Source organism: Neomonachus schauinslandi, chromosome 3, assembly GCF_002201575.2.
Source record: "Neomonachus schauinslandi chromosome 3, ASM220157v2, whole genome shotgun sequence".
In the NCBI taxonomy this organism is placed as follows: Eukaryota; Metazoa; Chordata; class Mammalia; order Carnivora; family Phocidae; genus Neomonachus; species Neomonachus schauinslandi.
In genome coordinates, this window is record NC_058405.1 from 185,034,294 (window position 1) to 185,053,632 (window position 19,339).

The 19,339-nt window shown below is 54.7% G+C and overlaps 1 protein-coding gene across 2 annotated transcripts; it reads left to right on the forward strand.

Annotated features, from left to right (window-relative positions):
* The first annotated feature begins 3,217 nt into the window (after window positions 1–3,217).
* On the forward strand, window positions 3,218–8,145 carry PTMA (prothymosin alpha). Of its 2 annotated transcripts, none has more exons than XM_021690355.2 (5): window positions 3,218–3,452; window positions 6,218–6,289; window positions 6,558–6,651; window positions 7,083–7,156; window positions 7,396–8,145. In XM_021690355.2, exons 1-5 carry the CDS (start codon window positions 3,408–3,410, stop codon window positions 7,441–7,443), a joined length of 333 nt encoding a protein of 110 aa, XP_021546030.1. In that variant the 5' UTR covers window positions 3,218–3,407; the 3' UTR covers window positions 7,444–8,145. The 2 variants fall into 2 exon arrangements, with proteins under 2 accessions (XP_021546030.1, XP_021546029.1); XM_021690354.2 differs by having other exon boundaries at window positions 3,232–3,452; window positions 6,555–6,651.
* The last annotated feature ends 11,194 nt before the right edge of the window (window positions 8,146–19,339 follow it).

A 19,339-nucleotide genomic window follows, 5' to 3' on the forward strand; every position in this document is an offset into this window, starting at 1 on the left:
GCCTAACAGGGCATACCAGCTTGTCTTGGGGGGTTTAAAAGGACACAGAAGCAGCAAAGGACAGAGATGCATCGGTGAGTGGAAGTGACAGAGGACAGGAAGAACAGCCCATTTAGAAACAGCAAAGATGATGTGAGTTGCCTGTCCCTGGAGAGAGGAGGCTCTTGATAGCCTAAAGAACTCCACCACTTATGAACCCAAGGAGGTCCAAGGAGGCCACTTCTGCTCCAGGACCCATCTAACAAGACAGAGTCCTCCGTTTTAGGATTTTAGCCCCAGCCTGGTCACTGATTCACTTGGTTACTTCAAGTTCCTTGCTATAAGCCCTTGGTCTGCTTTTTTGACTTGTTACAAGTAAAGTGGTATCATATTAGAGGTTGAACGTACAAATTTGCTGATTTTCAATTGGTTTTGACCTACAAAAACATCAGTTTCATATGATTCAACCCTATAATTGTCCTGTCTACCTTGCAAGGTGCAGAGGATAAATGAAAATGTTTGAAGCATGAGCCAAAGATTCACTGCCGCGTACACAGCAGGCACCCAGTGAATGCTTGGTGAATGTAAATACTGGTTCCAGAACCAGGTGGGCATGAGCCTTCCTTATCGCTTCTAGCAAAGCCAACTGCCTGGGGACAGGGTCAGGCAAAGCAGTTCTTTGAGGGAAATTCACATTCACCCAGCTCCTCCCGCATGTTGGCTCCAGTGAGGTCCTTCCCTCCCCCCCCGGCCCCCCCCCCCCCCGCCCCGGCCAGAATGCAGAAGTCATGTCCAGTTTTCAGCTTGGACACAGAGACGACTGGCCAAAGCCACCATACAGGAAGGGAAGAAGCCTCAATCGCTTAGATGTGGCACAGACCAAGCTCCCGGGGCATCCGGGTTTTGTGGACTGAACAATCCCTTCTAGGGTAACCAGAGCTTAACGGATGCTCTGCAGGTAGAAGGCGCTGTCCCTCCTCATTTACCATGCCGCACTATCCCTCCACTTCTCGGAAGACTGTGGCACAAAGGAGGGGGTCACAGCGGCAGCGGCCAACGAGCCCTTTCCTCCTTTGGGGCGAAAGGCGGCCCCAGGTCTGCGCCGCAATAAAGGCAACTGGCCGGGAGGGAGGGGACCGAACAAAGAATTGGGACGCGTGGTCCTCGGGGACACCACTGTTGAGTCCCTTGGATTGGCGCGCGCCCACCCTGGGGAAAATCCCCTTACAGCCCTTGGGGTACCTGGGGGTAGGACTGAGACCGGCGGGCGCCCCCTCCGCTGCTGCGTACCCGGGACGGGATGGCGACCGCCAAACAACAGGAGGTGGCGCGGCTCTCCCTCCCTGTCCAACACCTGTCCTACGTTTTTCCCGACCAAAGGACAGGGAGCCTGGGCTTCTCTCTTCCCAGGGGACAAGTCGCTCGGGAAAGCCCCAATGGCCAGACTGACAGATGTGAACCAGGATGCGGGCCTGACGCGTGCGGGACAGGGGAAGGGGGGAGGGGGCCCAGACCCAGGTGGCGCCCCGGCACTCCGCGGCTCCCCCAGGCCGGGCAGGGGAGTCCGGGGCCAGAGGAGACAGCCGGGCCAGTGCGTGTAAGCTCAGCAAAGGGAGTCTCGCGGTGGGAATGGGGTCAGCGAGCCCCTGACCTAAGAGAACCAAGAAGGGCGACTCAATCTCTCCTCCCGTTCCTCACTTGAAGCTCTACTGGACTTGGCATCCGTCCCTCCTCCACGACTTCAGACTCCGGGTTTTCTCCATTCCCAGATCCGCGGCCCCAAGAGACAGACAGCGGAACCTGCCAATGGCAGGACGCAAAGCGTCAACTTTGTGTTCGCCCGCCACTCTCAGCCAGTGCGCGCCCGTTTCTCCGGAGTCCCGCCTTCCGTGTCGGGCGCCCCCTTCTGGCGACACAGGGATGAACCCTATCTGTCGCCATGTTGAGTGCGGCACGTTTTTTTTTTTTTTTTTTTTCTGGAACATTTTCCCACCTGTTCTAATCTTTCTTCCCACACAGCTGCTTTCTTAGTTCGACAGCCAAGTGCGGTGGCTATAAGGACGGTGTAACCTGTGCTTTTCGGATCGTCTGCGTGATCGGATCGCCACGTCACGCCACGCTTGCCGAGTCCAACGCCATCTTGAGTGTGGCGCCTTGATGGTTCCCTTCTCAGGGCTCCGCGTGGTTCCCTAAATGGCGCTCCAAACTTCAAGGAGTCCGCAAGGACTAGACCACCTGGTCTAAGGGGGCGATTATTTCCCCCCCCAGTAAACTCTCAGTGTATAAGTTCGTGTGCCCCTCGCAGCCCCTGGAGTGGGGTGAGAGGATAGACCCGATGGCCGGGTTCTGGAAGGGTGCTCCCTGAGGCTGTCGCGACGACAGTGACCGCTCGGGGCAGGCGCTGTCCAAAGCGCTGGAGTGCGGAGACTGCTATGTGGTGCGACGCCCGTGGGCTGTCCCGTTCGAAGGCAGTAGCCCGCACCGGCTCACGAGTCCCCTCGAAGCATGAATCTCAGAGTGTGTGTGTGCTTGGCACCGAGCCCGCTTGTCGGCTGGCTCAGGCGGCCAACGCCGGGGCCAGTGGTGGGCAACAGGGTCACCTCTTCAAAGACCCGGGGCACCTGGGGTTGGGCAGAGGGTGTGGACGAGGTAGAGACGGGGCGGCCTCGCGCCCTCATTGCTCGTCGCAGGGTTTCCACCCACTTGCACTGGGACAATTCTCGGTGGAAGGTGCCCCGGCGCGGGGGGCGGGCACCTCCCCGGGCACTGCACAGGGCACCGCCCCGGGCGAGCGCAGCCCAGCACCCGGCCTTCCCCTCCCCCTCGCTGGCAGCCGTCGTGCGCGCCGGCCACCGCCTCCTCTTCCCTCCCCCTCCTTCCGAGCAGTAGAGGGGAGGGGAGGACGGGGGGCTGGGCGGGCGGCTTTGCCGCGCTTTGGCCTTCTGCGTCAGCAGCCCCAGCAAAACAGCGGCGGGAGCGCGCGCCCTGAGCGCGCTCGTGCGCCCCTCCCCCGCGGCGCCGGCGCCGCCGAGACCCGGCAAACTAAAGCCCTGAATGACAGTGCGGCCGGCGACTGCGCAGCGCGGGACGCACCAAGGCACTGCCGCTTTAAGCACGCTTGCCCATTGTTCGGAATCGAGCCAATGAGCGAGCGCCCGCTCCCTGCGCTCAGCCAATAGCATTCGGGCAGAGGAGGCCGAGCGCCGCCCACTAATCTATATTAAAGGTTCTGGCGCCGCGTGAGTTCCCCACTGGCTGCTCTGAAAAGCCATCTTTGCATTGTTCCCGTGTCCGGCTCCCCGTTCGCCGCAACCACCTCCGCCGCGCGCCTCCTCCGCCACCGCGGACTCCGGCAGCTTTCTCGCCAGAGTCCCCGAACTCTTGCTTTCTTTTTAATCCGCTGCATCGGATCACCGGCGTGCCCCATCATGTCAGACGCGGCCGTGGACACCAGCTCCGAGATCACCACCAAGGTGAGGTTGGACGCCGCCCGCCCCTTCGGGGTCCGCGCGCTGCTGCCGCCGGAGCGGTGTTTGGCGCGCGCGCGGCGTCTGGGCTGCCCCGAACCCGCTGTCTGTTCCTCCGGCGGAGAGACCTCTCCTCCCGGCCTAGGCCCCCAGGCAGCCCACTCTTTTGTGTGCGGGGGAGGGGGCGGGAAGCGCGGCGGCAGGCGTGATGCCCGTCGGGGAGTGGGCCGGGCGCCCTCGGGGCCCTGGAGGGCGGGCGCGGGGGCTGAGGGGCTCGGGTGGCGGGTGTTCTACGGCTCCTGAAACTTGTTTGTGAGTGGTCTGGAAGGTGGCGGGAGGAGAGGGGCCGGGCTGGGGGTCGTCAGCCCGCAGGGCGCACGGAAATAACTTTGAAACTCGAGCGCGTTTGGAATCGGAAGTGCTGGGGGGGGGGGGCGCGTGTGCGGGCGCGGGCCGGCTGCGGGAAGTGGCTGCTCCGCAACGAGCACCCGCCGGCGGCGCTGCTCTTTGTTCGGAGCCGGGCCGCCTCGTTTCGCGCCTTACAGTGGGTTCGAGGTGGTTTGTCTGGACTAAGCTCTGATAAGGCGGAGTCGGGCAGCGGGTCGGCCGACCGCGACGTCGATTGTCTCCGCGGAGGTGTGAAGGTCTTCTCCGCTCTGGGTGCCCTCAGGGAGGGCGGGGGTAGGCGTCCTCCGGGGAGAGTGCGCCGGGAGCAGCCGCCCAGCCTCAATAATTCACCAGCGGTGCCGGGTTTGGCTGTGGAGGAGGCGAGCCCACGCGCCGTTGGGGAGGAAACGGAAAGTGAAGGAACGGCGCGCCGGGGCGACGATGGGCGCCCCCCGCGGCTGCCCGGGAACACCGTGTGCGCGGCCGCCCCGGAGGCGATGCGGACGAACAAAAGCTGTGGCCGCGGCTGGCCGATTGCGGGGTCGAGCCGGGTGCCGGGGGTTGTCGGGGCCTGGTGTTGTGGGTTCACTGCCCTCGGTTTTGAGGTCCTGCGCGTTTGGCGCAGCTCCGGTTCTGCGCGCCGGGTCGTTCCAGCGGCCCGCGCGGGGAGCGTCTCGTCTCCGCTCTCGGCGGGAGCGCGGCACTTTAAGGCAGATCGGCTGTTTTATCTAAGCCTCTGGTCCGCGCCCCTCTCGTGCCCCTTTGGGGACGGGCAGGAGTCACCTTGGCGTCTCCTTAACCTCTGTGCCCCTAGCGTCACCTCTGGCTTTCTCCCAGGGGTGACTCCCCCGGCGGAGTGGAGCTTGCGACTGGGATCTCCACAAGGGCTCCAGCGGGCCCCCTCTGGGCCCAGCCCGGGAACTAGTTGGGTGGGGGGAGGGTCGGCCCTCCCCCCTGCGGACGTCCGCGTTCGCTTTCCTCCAAGGTGATTTCCCGCCGGGAGCAATAAATAGGTCCATGGAGCGCGTCCCCTACGGCCTCGGGCTGCGGGACTGAGAAAGCCCCGTGGACTTCGGGGCGGCTTCCCGCGGGACTTTGCCCGCCAAATGCAGAGCGGCAGGCCCGCACATCAAGGCCTGCGGTGGGGGCGTCAGGACGCCCGGAAAGACCGGCGCGCAACTAGCGCGGCGGCGGGGGCCAGCGCAGCCCGCAGGCTCCGGGTCTCCAGGGTCAGGGGCGCACTCGGCGGCCCTGGGCCACGTGCTCCGCGCGCGCGGTGCGTGCCGAGGCCCGCGCGCAAAGCCCGCCGGGCGGGGGCTGCGCGCCTGCGCGCCTGCGCGCCGCGTTCTCCCCGCCCCCACCCGCTCCCCGGGGCTTCGGCCGCCAGGGGGCGGGAGCGGGCGGCACCCGGGTTCGCGGCCCGCCAGCCGGTGGTAATGGGGCCGACAGGTGCCCCGGTGCCGGTCACTGGACGGAGTCCGAGCTGCGCCCGGCCCGACGCCTGTTTGTGTTGGCGGCCGGATCGGCAGGGCCAGGTGGAAAAAGTTACCGGGCTTCGGGGCGCCCGCGGCGGCGTTGCCCTTTGGAAAGCGGACCGGGTCCGCTCCTCGAGGTGCGGTCTGACGGGCCCTGAGAGCCGCCGCGCGGACGGCGAGAGGCCGGGAGGGAGATGGGCGCACCGGGCGGCGCGCTTCTGAACGGGGGTCGAGTTCCTTAGGCCCGGGCACGTTTCCCGGCGATGACCTGCGACCTCCTGGGACAGCTGTCACATACAGGGAATTGGTGGGTTTGGGTTTTTTAATAGAGAGCTGGGCTGCCGTGGGCTTGGTGCTTAGCTGGGCTGTGAGGACTTGAGACGGCCCCCTCCAGTTCTGCTTGTTAGCTCCCTCCCATTCCCTCCTCGGCCTAGCCCGCCCACGGGAGTTCTCCCGCAGTGCCCGGGCCCTCCCTCCATTACCTTATTTATTTATGGCACATACCTGCTGTTTTCCAAGAAGGGCTTGTGAGAGGCGGAGTTCCCTTTGGTTGGAAACCAGTCTGTGATGGGTGTGTGAGTGAAGTGTTCCCGGGCTCGTCTGCCCGGCCAGACGGGTTTAAGGCCGTGGTGCCACATGGCTCTTGTCCTAAGAATCATGAGTAAGGGGCAGTGGGAACAACTGCAGGGGGCTCTTTTTGGTGCGTTTCTTAAGGGTTGAGAAATTGGAGGAAACCCTGACCACAGACGCGCTGGGTATCCTGTGGCCACTCCTTCCTGTGTTTCCAAGTGTAACATGGGGCTGTTGGGACATCCAGACTAGCGCTGCTTTCATACCCTTGAGCCCTAGGCCTCTTTGCCAGCCCCGGGTTTCTGAAAAGACTTACTGGTTCCCTCTTACTTTTTGAAGGACTTAAAGGAGAAGAAGGAAGTTGTGGAGGAGGCAGAGAATGGAAGAGACGCGCCTGCTAATGGGAACGCTGTGAGTGTCTGCCTTGCCCATGATGCCTAGCCACTCCTGGCCAGGAAGTTCTCTCACTCCAGCTTGGGCTTAGTTTGGGGTGAGCGAGGAGGTTGAGCCCTTGAGTGGTTCCTGCATCACTGTCTCCTGGTGGAGCTTTAGGAAGAGGAGCTGAGGTCTCTTGCCTGGTCTGGGGCTGCAGATGCATTGGGTGGGGCCTGGGGGAAGGGATGGGGCAGGAGTGGTGGTCTGTCATCATTAACAACCTGGTATGTTTTCTGTCGAGGAGAATGAGGAAAATGGGGAGCAGGAGGCTGACAATGAGGTAGATGAAGAAGAGGAAGAAGGGGGGGAGGAAGAGGAGGAGGAGGAGGAAGGCGATGGTGAGTAGCTTCGTTTATCTCCCCTTTTAGGGGGTTCCTTTCCTTGGCCTTGTCTAGAGGTTCCTGGGGTTGGAGACCAGCGGACCACCTGCAGCTGGGTTGGTACTGTGGGGCTATGACTTCTCTGGGTTTAGGCTCGTGAAGTGAAACTGCCCCACACACCCGTGCTCCCACCGGTGCCTTCTTGCCTCGTCTGGGGACCAGTGCCTGCATGGGTGGCAAGCTGCCCTGACTGCCCGGTTTGTCAGGCAGCAGAGATCAGGGACAGTTCTTCCCTGGAGAACCTGTCACTGGGAGGTCCCCTGAGGAGCTGCAGTGTGAAGTCGTGTCCCCACCCAAGTTCAGGCTGTCACTGGGTGGGTAGGGTACCAAGATTCTTCCTGCCAGGTTGACGGGAGGCAGTGTGGTTTACCCTGGGTTTGATTCTGCAGGTGAGGAAGAGGATGGAGATGAAGATGAGGAGGCCGAGGCAGCTACGGGCAAACGGGCAGCTGAAGATGATGAGGTGGGTTCTGGCTTGGGTGGGGGCTGGGATGTGAGGCACGGTAGTCAGGGGGGCCGATTTCTGTGGTGTGGTCCTGAAAGGCTCCCTTATCTTGAGCAGGAACAGGAAGGAGCACAGGCCTGCCTTCCCAGAGCTCTGGAAGCCTCTGGAGCAGCCAGTGCCTGGCCCTTGCCTCTGCCTGCAGGAGTGGGGGTGGGCCCCGTGGGCTGCAGGGGCCTTGACCATCTTTCTTTGCGCAGGATGATGATGTCGACACCAAGAAGCAGAAGACTGATGAGGATGACTAGACAGCAAAAAAGGAAAAGTTAAACTTAACAAAAAAAAAAAGGCCGCCGTGACCTGTTCACCCTCCACTTCCCGTCTCAGAATCTAAACGTGGTCACCTTCGAGTAGAGAGTCCCGCCCGCCTGCCCAACGCGGGCAGCGCCACCCGCAGATGACACACGCTCTCCGCCACCCAGCCAAAACCACAACGTGAATTTGCAACAGGGGAGGAAAAAAGAACCAAAACTTCCAAGGCCCTGCTTTTTTTCTTAAAAGTACTTTAAAAAGGAAAATTTGTTTGTATTTTTTATTTACATTTTATATTTTTGTACATATTGTTAGGGGTCAGCCATTTTTAATGATCTCGGATGACCAAACCAGCCTTTGGAGCGTTCTCTGTCCTACTTCTGACTTTACTTGTGGTGTGACCATGTTCATTATAATCTCAAAGGAGAAAAAAAACCTTGTAAAAAAAGCAAAAACAACAACAAAAAAACAATCTTATTCCGAGCATTCCAGTAACTTTTTTTGTGTATGTACTTAGCTGTACTATAAGTAGTGGGTTTGTATGAGATGGTTAAAAAGGCCAAAGATAAAAGGTTTCTTTTTTTCCTTTTTTGTCTATGAAGTTGCTGTTTATTTTTTTTGGCCTGTTTGATGTATGTGTGAAACAATGTTGTCCAACAATAAACCGGAATTTTATTTTGCTGAGTTGTTCTAACAAAGCTGTCTCAAGCCTGGTTTTTCTGTGTTTCAGTTTTCTAGACCTTCTGGGGAGCGGGCAAGGATGGGGGGTGGGTGGTTGGGGGGATCTTGGGCTCAGGCCCAGCTGTATTTCTTGGGGATAGTGGGCTGAAGACCCCAGTGGGCAAGGAGGGGTGGGTATGTCCTTGGGGCAGCGTGGTGGGTCACCATGGAGATTAAGGACTGAGCTGCTGCTGGCCACCAAGCCCTGTGGGAGGGCACTGGAGTTAGGGGCTGTGAAGGGGAGGCTGCTTACTGGGGCCGGTCTACTGATTCTACCAAGAGCCTTTTCCCAGGACCACATTATTGGATGCCAGGTGGATCAGGGTGCCTTGGAAGGCAATGTCCACATCCTCAGGCACACGAAGGAACTGGCTACACGAGGTGCTGCTGTTACCCAGACTCCAGGGTTGGGGTGGGTGGGTGGTGGTACGGGCCAAGTGTGAACGCAGGGCCAAGACCTCAGATAAGCCACTTCCCAGTGGGACAGCCCCTAACTTTGGCCTCTGCTTGGGTCCTCACCCAGTTAGTTTGGTGACCGTGGCTCCCCCTGGTGGTGGCATGTGGCACCTTGTCCCTTTGGACTTCCTTTTCAGGGCACTCATGCAGCCTTGCCCTAATTCTCCAAGCTCTTGCCTGGAGAAAGAAGTGGACCTTGATTAGGCAGGCAGGCGAGCCTTCCCCTTGAGCATGGTAAAGATGGTAGGTGGGCACTTAAGAGTTTCAGACGCCGGTTGTGAGCAGTCAGGAAAACTCAGTGAAGCTCAAGCCCTGGGGGAAGGGAGCTATTAGAGCTGATAAAGCCTCCTGGGGCTTGTTCTCTCACCTGGGGCCTGCAGCTGAGCTTCACAAGCAGAAGCCTCCTGCAAGCATCCAGTGTGCCCCTGAATCATGGTGGTGCCCAGTCTCTAGGGGGTCAGCGAGGATTGACCCCTAGCTGTTAGGGGTGCTAAGAATGGGCTACTGTCTGCAGGGCTCACTTTGTGGGGCAATCGATTCACTGAGTAAAAGTATGGGTTCTGCTTCGGCTTATACCAACTGGGCCATCCTGGGCCTCCTCTGTCCCTCCTGAATGTGGTCTTTTTTTGTCTTGTTTTTAGGATTTACTTATTTTGGGCAGGGAGGGGCAGAAGGAGAGGGAGAGAATCTCTAGCAGACCCCCTGCTGAGCACAGAGCCCGAAGGGGGCTCAGTCCTACAATCCTGAGATGGAGACATCAAGAGTCAGACGCTCAAGTGCCTGAGCCACCCAGGCGCCCCCTGAATGCAGTCTTAAAGATGCCTTTCTTGAGAGTCCAAGTGAGACACTCAGGGCCGCAAGGGAAAGGGCGGCCAGAATTGGGGTGGGGCACAATCCTTAGGAGGGACACCTCTCAAGCTAGAGTGCCCAAGTCTACCCCACAGACAGGAATGGCTGTGGGCAGAGGACGAGGTGGGGACAGAGAAGCCATGCACACTCCCTCCCCACTCCTGTCCCCCAACACTCCGGCCACGTGGGAGTCACTGCCTCACATTTGAACTGACTTACACTCTGCTTTATTCAGAGGAAGAAGCCTGGGACCCCAGCTTCTGCTGATACCCACCCCCCATCACCCTCCTATCTTCCTCTGCCCTCCCTCCCCCTCAGGCCCCCACTTACTTCGTTAGAGAGTCCTAGACACCTACGGGCAGCAAGGGGTGGGAGGATGGGGCTATTACCTGAGGTGTCCATCCACAACTCCTTAAGGAGCATCTATGGATAACGGGACCCTGAGCACAAAGACAGGAGGACCTGACAGCAGGGAGGGCTTCCCTCGGGAGGCGGCATTGAAGCCGAGACTAGAAGGGCCAGGAGGATGAGAAAGATGGGGGACAGTTTGGGGGGCAGGAGTGCTGCATGGGCAGGCCCCGTGCAGGAGGGTGCTGAGGGTGCTAAGGGTGCATGGGCAAAGGGGGCGGGCAGTCTTTGGACCAGGTACTGAAGGAGGATTTGGGGAAGCCATGGAATGGTTGTAGGCAGAAAAGCTCCCTGGAAAACATTAAAGTGACATCTGCAGAGGCAGGGGAACTGGATTAAGGGGAAGTGCCAGGTGGAAGAGAAACAGGTGTATTTAAGATATCACAGGGGTACGGGCGCCTGGGTGGCTCAGTTGGTTAAGCGTCTGCCTTCAGCTCAGGTCATGACCCCGGACTCCAGGGATCGAGACCCGCATCGGGCTCCCTGCCCCTCACCCTGCTCGTGCTTTCTCTCTCTCTCTCCAATAGATAGATAGATGATGATAGATAGATGATAGATAGATAGATGATAGATAGATAGATAAATAAAATCTTAAAAAAAAAAAAGATAACCCATGGGGTTAAGTGTCAAGATTCAGGGATAGAATGGGTGTCGGAGGCAAGGATCCCCCAGGCTCTGGCCTGAGCCTTCCAGCACAGGGAGGAGCCATTTACCACGTGGAAGGGGCTGGGATGAAGATCTCAAGCTGCATGGAGACCTGACTGTGTTTGAGGTGAATTGTCAGAGGCTGTTGGGTGCACGGGTCCGGAAGGCCGGAGAGAGGCCTGGGTTGGGCCAGAGTAACGGAGGCTGAGGTATGAACCAGATAGGCCAGGACAAGGGCCTAGCAAGAAGCGATAAGGCTTAGGTCACACGAGGGAGCACAGAGAGCTGGGTGCTGTCCCTCCCAGGAAGTAAAAGCTCCGAGCCCAAGGCCACTTCTCCCTACATCCTGTGCCCTGCCTGCCTGGCTCATCAGCCACACCAGCCTCCCTGTGTCCAAGGCAAGCTTGGTCCTCCCTCAGGGCCTTTGCACTTGCTATTCCTGCCCCAGGAATGTCTGATTCCCAGACCTCTCATAACTTGATCCATGGTAGGTCTCCAGGCCCGCGTTATCTCCCCAGAGAGGCCTTCTCTGTCCCTGACGTAAAGAAGGCCCTCCCCAGTTCTGTCCCTCGGCCACATAACACTTCTCACAAAGTGAGCTTGTCTATTTGCTGGTGTGTGTGTGTTTTGGTTGTCCCCCACTGAGGTCAGGGGCCATGTCTTATTCACCATGTTTCCCTGCACATAGTATTCTATTCTATTCTATTCTATTCTATTCTATTCTATTCTATTCTATTCTATTCTATTCTATTCTATTCATTCATTCATTCATTCGCATATGTACCGAATGCTGTCATGGTGCCAGACTCCATTCTAAGCTCCTAAGATACAGACAGGAGCAGGAGAGAGAAGGTCCCTCCTCTGGACACCACAGGACACCTCTTGGTGGTAGAACAGCATTCCACACCCTTGTCTCCCCCACCCACATTTGTGGTGTCTGCCGGGTGCCCCATTTTGGGGGGGGTTGCCCTTCACAGGGGTTGGAGCCTGTGGAGTGAGGACAGCGTGGAGTGTCCTCACTGGGCTGCTCAAGCCCCACGCTGCCTGTCCCCCATTGAGCTGTATCCGAAGTGATGCCAGGGTCAGGGTCAGATCAAGGCCTTGGCTGGAAGGAACTTCTGACCCTGGGCCCCCACCCCACATGACTTGCACAGGCTCTTGAGGCAAGACTGACCAGCTGCTCTCTGTTCTGCTTCTCAGGGCAGCTCAACCCTGCAGATGTCCCCAAGGCCCAGAGCCCAGGGTGGGAGTCTGGCCCAGGGGGCAAGAAGACCACATAGCAGGCAACACATGGAACTGGCATCCGGTTCCCAGGCTCCCTCAGGCTATGGCCCTGATCGGAAGGAACTACTCCCCTCAAAACCTCTAGGAAGGAGGTGAGAGGCTGAGCCCCATCCAGATACAGACATGACAGCCATGTCAATACAGAGCAAATAGCTGAACCTTGCTGGGCCTCAGTCTCCTCCTGTGCGCAATGGGAACAGGAGTGTGAGGCAGGAGCTAGGCTCAGGGCTGCCTTTCTTAATGTCCCATGTCTGCATCAAGCTTCCTGCATCCTCTGTCCCAGCTGCCCAGCCTGACCACATGGCTTCACCCCACCGAAGGTTCGGCCTGGAACAGTCCTTGCTGCCTTCGGCCCAGTCCCCCACTCTCCTCTAGTCCTGAGACTAGCACACTATTTATCACTGCCTGGGGACCTGTTCTCGGAGCCCAGAGTCCCATCCATCCTACTCCCAAAGCCTCTCCAAAGGCAAGGACAGGGCTGCCCATGCTGCCCAAATTGGGAGATTTGTGAGGGACGGGCTCCCTCTGGTGGCCAGAGGGGAACTGCAGGGGGCTCTGCGGGGTTCCGTTCAGGCCAGGAAAGAGCCCCAGGGACCGCATTCTCAGCCACCCCTATCCCAACTAAAAGACCTTCCTTCCTCTCTGTTTCTGGAGCCCCAGTCAGACATGAGAGGCAGTGGTCATTTCCCAAGCCTTCTCTCTGGGCAGCTGATCTGGTCCTTCTTTTCCTCAAGGGGAGACCCCAGGCCTCCCCAGAGCCCAAGCTGAGGCCAGGGTTGGTTCCTCCTTGGGTTCTGGCCCCCTGGGCTCCTTCTTGCTTAACCCGTTGAAAGGCTTGGTGTGCGCAGCACCTTCCTAGGGCAGGTCCAGCTCTTGGTCCTCTCTGCTCGCTATTCACAGTGACTGCTGACCTAAGTCCCAGTCCCAGGTCCTGAGCTGCAGAGAATGCAGGGCTGGAGTTCCGAGGCTCCCAGCTGCACTCCCTGGCACTCTCCGAGCTGCCCCTTAGGCTGCCCTAGGCCCGAGTGCCACGATCTGGTGCCACCTCTCCTCGGCTGCCGTTGCTGGCCCAGGGGTCCAAAGACCTAGATCCCCAGTGCCCAGCCTTCTGCCATGCCTCCTGGGTCCGGGGGACAGGCCAACTCTGCCTGCCTCGGGCCCTGGCTGCTTCGTGGTTCCTGCCTGGTGACAGCTGCTTCATGGGGACAGAAACCCTGGTCCCAGCTTTAATGGGGTAGTCCAATTTTGCAGTGTGGCTGCTTGTCAATCCCTAGCTCCACGCCCTTGAAGGGAAGGATGGGGTCAGCCAGGGAAGAGGGCAGGGCTCTCCCCAGGCCTTCCTCTACAGAGACATTGGTCTCCACTCCCAGGGTCTGCTCTGAGTTCAGAGAGGTGACATTAGGAAACACAGCCGAAACATTCTAAGGCCGCCTGCAACAGTGACCTTATATACTAGGGGAATGATAGATGCATTATTGACGGAGAAGGCCTAGCAGCCTGTGACTGGCGCCAATGAGGATTCCACAAGGTACAACATATGTTGTTTTTGTCACCAGCAGCCATCCCATCAACCTTCTCTTGGCAATAATCTCCTGAAATGGTGTCCAGTTTGCCTCCTAAAGAACTTCCCCTCCCCCACTCTCAACCCAATTCCACAGGCAGAATATGCCATTTGGTCCCGGCCAATCAGTGTCCAGGAACCCCTGGCTATACTGATTGGCTCAGAGATGGCACATGACCCTAGTTGATCCAATCAGAGTGAGACCTGGGATTTTTTTCTTTTTTCTTTTTCTTTTTTTTTTAAGTTAGCTCTAGCCCAATATGGCGCTGGAACTCTGGACTCCGAGATCAATGCACTCCACTGACTGAGCCAGCCAGGTGCCCCCTCCTGGGATTTTTTGACTGAGTTGCTGCGAAGGGAAGAAGCTTGGGCCTGGGTGGTGAGCCTTGAACTTAGGGCTATGTGAGAGGTGGAGACTGCAGCCCACACAGATAGAAGAGTTGAACCAAGAGGCAGAGGGACGGTAAGTTCTATGAGGTTGCTTGAGTCTCTGGGTTGACTTGTACCTAACACCATACCAATCTCTGGACTTTTCATTTATGCAAGCCAGCACATCTCTCTTCGTTTAGGCTGGTTCAGGTTGGGTTTTCTGTCATCTGCAACTGAGTCATACTAGTAGCCAGGAGGATACTGGGCTCCCGGCTCTAATCTCCAAAGCCAGTCAGACTTCCATGAACAACAAAGACAGCTTGAGGAAGGAGGAGCGCTGCGGTGTGGGCATTGACTTCTGGTGGTTTCCAGGTTGAAGGGGAACAGAGGGAGGTGAATCAGCCTCGGAAGATGCTGTGATGCTCATGGTTCATCTCTCATTGGGATCACAGAGTCCTGCTCGACTCATTTCCAGCCTGGTGTGTGGGGTGGGCCATGGCCCAGTCATCTGAGCTGCCCACCTTGCATGCACTGCCTGGAGTCCCCCTTTCCCTCTCTCCAGCCTGCAGTGCTCTCTGCTCCTCTGACCTCCCAGGAACTCACAGAACTTACCGTGTTCCCACCTCTGCCTCAGAGCCAAACGCAGTCTCACTGGACTCAGTGGTGAGACCCCCATCTTCATGCAGCCCGGCACCTCCCAACTGTTTCTCTGCTCCAAGCTGTGCCTGAGCGGTTAAAGCAATCCTGTTTGGCGAAGTGCTGGGGTAAGCAATGGGAAGGGTTTTCTCTGTTGTTGTTGTTGTTGTTGTTTGGGAAGGGTTTTCTTTCTGCAGAACAGAACAGGAAGAAAACAGACTCCCTGGGTCTTTAACATATGAAGGAGGCTCTAAGAGGAAAGTTTAACATGTAGCTCATTCCAAATTTGACCTAGAATTTTAAATTCAATTAACACATACTGTATTATTAGTTTCAGAGATAGAGTTTAGTGATTCACCAGTTGCCTATAACACTCAGTGCTCATTACATCACGTGCCCTCCTTAATACCCAACACCCAGTAACCCCATCCCCCCACCCACCTCCCATCCAGCAACCCTCAGTTTGTTCCTTATAGTTTAGAGTCTCCTATGGTTTGGCTCTCTCTCTGATTTCATCTTATTTTATTTTTCCCTCCCTTCCCCTATGGCCGTGTTTTGTTTCTTAAATTCTGTATCAGTGAAATCATGATAATTGTTTTTCTCTGACTTATTTCGCTGAGCATAATACCCTCTAGTTCCATCCACATCATTGCAAATGGTAAGATTTCATTTTTGATGGCTGAGTAATAGTCCACAGATTTTTTTTTTTTTTTTTTTTTACAGAAAGCCTATTAACATACTGAAGGACATCAGTGTCCAGAAAAAGCTGATCTTGTACAAGGACCCTCACCAGGGCTCAGGGATTGTTTGCTGAACTAAACAGAGGATAGGAAAGGATTCCTTTGGGAACTGGTTCCATAGTCTGGCCATAGAATCCTGCACGGGCCTCATGCAGGCTCCCTCAGCAGCAGGTGGTCTGGGACCCTGTGACCCTCAACACAGCCCAGGACGTGGTTGGTGTAGTAAATTTGGGCATAGCTAAGGGTGGAAATGGGTACAAACCTTTCTGGAAAGCATTTGACCCTATATATCAAGTTCCCAAAAATATGCACATCCTCTTTTGTCTTAGAAATTCATCTGCAACTCCATTCTGTATCCCAGGAAAACTTCAGCCCCTTCCCAGAGGTATTCTCTGGGTCCTTCTCAACAATCTCCCCACAATGTCCTAAGTGTGACTCCTGTGGTTTCCGCTAGAGCCTGGGGGTGTGTCCTGCTGGATAGTGGTGCTGGGCAGACTCTAGTCTTAGAACTAAGATACTGAGGCTGGATGGGTTCCAGCCCCATGGGGAAAGGTGACAGTGGATTCTACAATTCTGACCCCTTTGTCAACATTGTCCTTAGCCAGCTTTGAGGGCCCGCTGACGTCTCTACTAGTCAACCTCTCAGGAAGCACCTCTCACCAGGAGAGGCTCATTTCTTTCGTTGGAGACAGTGTGGTCTGAATCCATTTTAAAGACCCTGGCATCAAATTAGTCACATTATTAGGAAGGTGGGCTTTCTATTATTTTCCTGCTCTGCTCAGGGGCCTGTCACAAACAGCGACTTAATTTTTAAGTGGTTAGTCTCTTGTTGTGCAATGACATTTTTAGAGGGGGCACTCCCTGTGGCCACTTGCCTCCCCAGGGAGACCAAGGAGGTGCCTGTGGGAGAGGCAAGGTTTTTTTCAGCAAATGATTGCATGCCTCCTTCAAAACACAATCAAATCCACACTGAGGTCTCAGAATTCTGACACCGCCAGAACGGCATCATTTGAGTCTGGAAATATTTGAGGATCATTATGGTCATAAAACCTCTTGAATATCCAAAGTGTCTACTTTTAAGTAAATGTGAACCCTCCAAGAAAAACCTTAGCCTAATTGTACAAAACGTATTGCAGATTGTTGCTGAATACAAGCCAATTAAAAAAGAGAGTAATAATTAGACAATCTGCCGGAAGAGAGGATTTGGATTCCAATCCTGACCAAGGGCTGGGCCCTGAATAAAGTGTGTATGGCCACCATACCAGGAAAGAAAAGAAATGACCATTATCAATCTCTATAACATATAAAAAATGAAATGAAATTTCGAGTTCTGTAAAGAGGTACACCAATCATGTACAACTGCCCTGTGCACCATATTCAGATTATCATGTTCTATGGGTCTAATGCACATACTTTAGCCCCAAATGAAAGTAATGATTATATATAAAACATTCAAGTGTTAATAATCTTGCTTATCCTCTTATAATTGAGAAGAGCTATTTGGGGGATGATTTGAATAAATCAAGTCACTTAAAAAAGCCACTCTTAGGAAATTTGAATAAATGCCTTCTTTTCCTTTGAAAACATTTTCTTTAATAAGTACAAGAATTCAAAAGCATTCCATGGAACCAAGAGCTGACTCAGGGTTCAGAAGGGGGTGGCCAATACCCACTTGTTGCTGTGGCTTTCAGTGATGGTAATGCATGAGCATATGTTTCTAATCCTCTGAAAGGCATATTTTAAGTAATCTCTACCCCCACCATGGGGCTCAAACTCACGACCCCCAAGATTGAGAGTTGCACGCCCTACCGACTGAGCCAGCCAGTAGAGTATGTGACTCTTGATCTCAGGGTTATGAGTTTGAGCCTCCTGTTGGGGGTAAAGATTACTTAAAAATAAAATCTGGAAAAAAAAAAAAAACCCAAAAAACTAAGGGCTTATTAGAGGTTCCTGAACTTTCTCTGTTCACAGAACTTAGTGTCTCAGTAATTTTTCCACAGTGCAAAAAAACCTATTAAATAAATACTTTTTTTTTATTATGTAGTTAGGTCCAAACAACTTGTTAAGTATTTATATCTTAACCGATTAGCTGTCATATTATTTTGGAAAAAGAAAAGCCACGTAAATTGAGAGAAAAAATATTTTTATTTTATTTATAATCACAATGGCTTACTGATGCAGTGTGTGCCTGCTAAGCACGGCACAGCTTCCCAAACCTTGGAATCAGATCGGACACAACCACCCTCATTTCCTGTTCACACTTCCTTTTTTTTCATTTATTTTAGAGAGAGCGAGCACGAGAATGCAGCTGGGAGGGGCACAGGGAGAGAATCCCAAGCAGACTCCACCCTCAGTGTGGAGCCCGATGTGGGGCTCGATCCCATGACCTGAGCCGAAACCAAAAGTTGGATGCTCTACCGACTGTGTCACCCCGGCACCCCTGTTCACACTGACTTTTCAGGGGTACTTGCATATCACCAAAACACCAAAAAATTCGGTTTCCCAAAGATAGCTCATCAAAAAGAATGTAGTGTGGTGCAATATAATGTTGAAACTGAACTATCTTGAGCTAATAGTGAGCACTGTACAACAGACATCCCCAATGGCTGCGTTTCCCTTAAAAATTAAAATATCCTTTGGCACCCTTGTGAATTTGCTTCAGTGCCCTGGGGTGCCTTGGTGCACAGTTTGGGAACCAACTGTATTCACCAAATCTCTGCTTCTCACTCCATTCCACTTCACCCTTCAGTTTACTGAAAACTATGGTCAAAGCTGCTTAGCTTCAAACCAAATAAAAAGGTACCCCAAAGTTGCCAAGCCAGGTTGGTCTTCACTTCAAGGACTATTTTAACAGTGTATTTTGACAGCTGCAAAGCAATTACCAGGTCACTAGCAAGAAGTTCTAAAAATAAACTGTTCAGGGGCACCTGGGTGGCTCAGTCATTGCCTTCGGCTCAGGTCATGATTCCAGGGTCCTGGGATCGAGCCCCGCATCGGGCTCCCTGCTCAGTGGGAAGCCTGCTTCTCCCTCTTCCACTCCCCCTGCTTGTGTTCCCTCTCTCGCTGTCTCTCTCTCTCTGTCAAATAAATGATTAAAATAAAAATAAATAAATAAATAAATCCTTCTTTAAAAAATAAATAAATGAAAATAAACTGTTCAATATAGAGGGACTGGTGACCAGACGCACATTTCGGGGCTCTTTTTGGCTGAGATGTGAAGGATAAATCAGAAGGGAAGACGATGCTGTTGGCCCGACAGGCCCCAGGTGGTTATAGGAACTGCAGCTTGAGAGGTAGGGGTAGAGATGTTTGTAAGGCTAGTCAACAGACCTTGGTCTGGATTATGGGGCAGCCCATTCTCCCCGCTAACTTACAGGAAGTGGTTATCAACCCTGCAATTCTCTTGCTTCCCCTGAACCTGGTTTCTATCCGCTGGTCCCACCTCAGCCTGGGAGGGAGGGTGCGGTGAAGGAAACAGGGACATCTGCCTCTGACCTCTGTGGCCTACTTCATTTCTCCTCTCCACCCTACACCAGGCTGGGAGAGGCAGGTGCACTCCTCCCACAGGGGGGAGCTCTTTGTAGTAAATGAGACAATCGTTTGTGGCCCCACTGGATCTTGCTTTGTTGATAGTTTAAGGGACTTAAAATTCTGAGTAAAGCCCGGCTTTCCATGGCTGTTGGCTTGCTGGGGACTCGTCCATCCCGTTTTGGTTGTCACAAGCTGAACACTGACTTCTTTCCATTCCTTCTCACACCAGACCGATGCTGACATTGCACTGTCCTATTTTGTCAGAGCATTGATTGCTATCTGAAATTATTCACTTCCTGTCTCTTCTCATTAGAATGTGATGGTAGGGACTTCACTGTCTTGTTCAGCAAGTATGTCCGCCATTTAAAACAGTGGTGCATAACAAGTGCTCAATAAATATGCGTGGAGTGAATGCATAATACTTAAAGAATTTGCACATAGAATGTTCTCAATATACAACAGCTAGGAAAAAAAAGAAAAAAACAAAAACAAAAATCCAAAAATCCACTAACAAACATTTTAGGGACAAGGTGGTTGGAAGCAAATGAAGAGCCTGCAAGGAGCAGAACTCCCAGGAAAGGGGCTCCCAGAATCCACAAGAATTTCCAGATGTCAGAAGGATCAAATGCAGCTGACAAAGCAGGAAGGACCAGAAGGGGGCAGTGGATCAGTGGAGTTCACCGACGCGTTGGA

Coding starts and splice junctions, on each gene's coding strand:
- PTMA (XM_021690354.2), top strand. CDS start 3,408: ATGTCAGACGCGGCCGTGGACACCAGCTCCGAGATCACCACCAAG. Junction 6,652..7,082: donor GGAGGAGGAGGAAGGCGATG/GTGAGTAGCTTC, acceptor TTGATTCTGCAG/GTGAGGAAGAGGATGGAGAT. Junction 7,157..7,395: donor GGGCAGCTGAAGATGATGAG/GTGGGTTCTGGC, acceptor TTCTTTGCGCAG/GATGATGATGTCGACACCAA.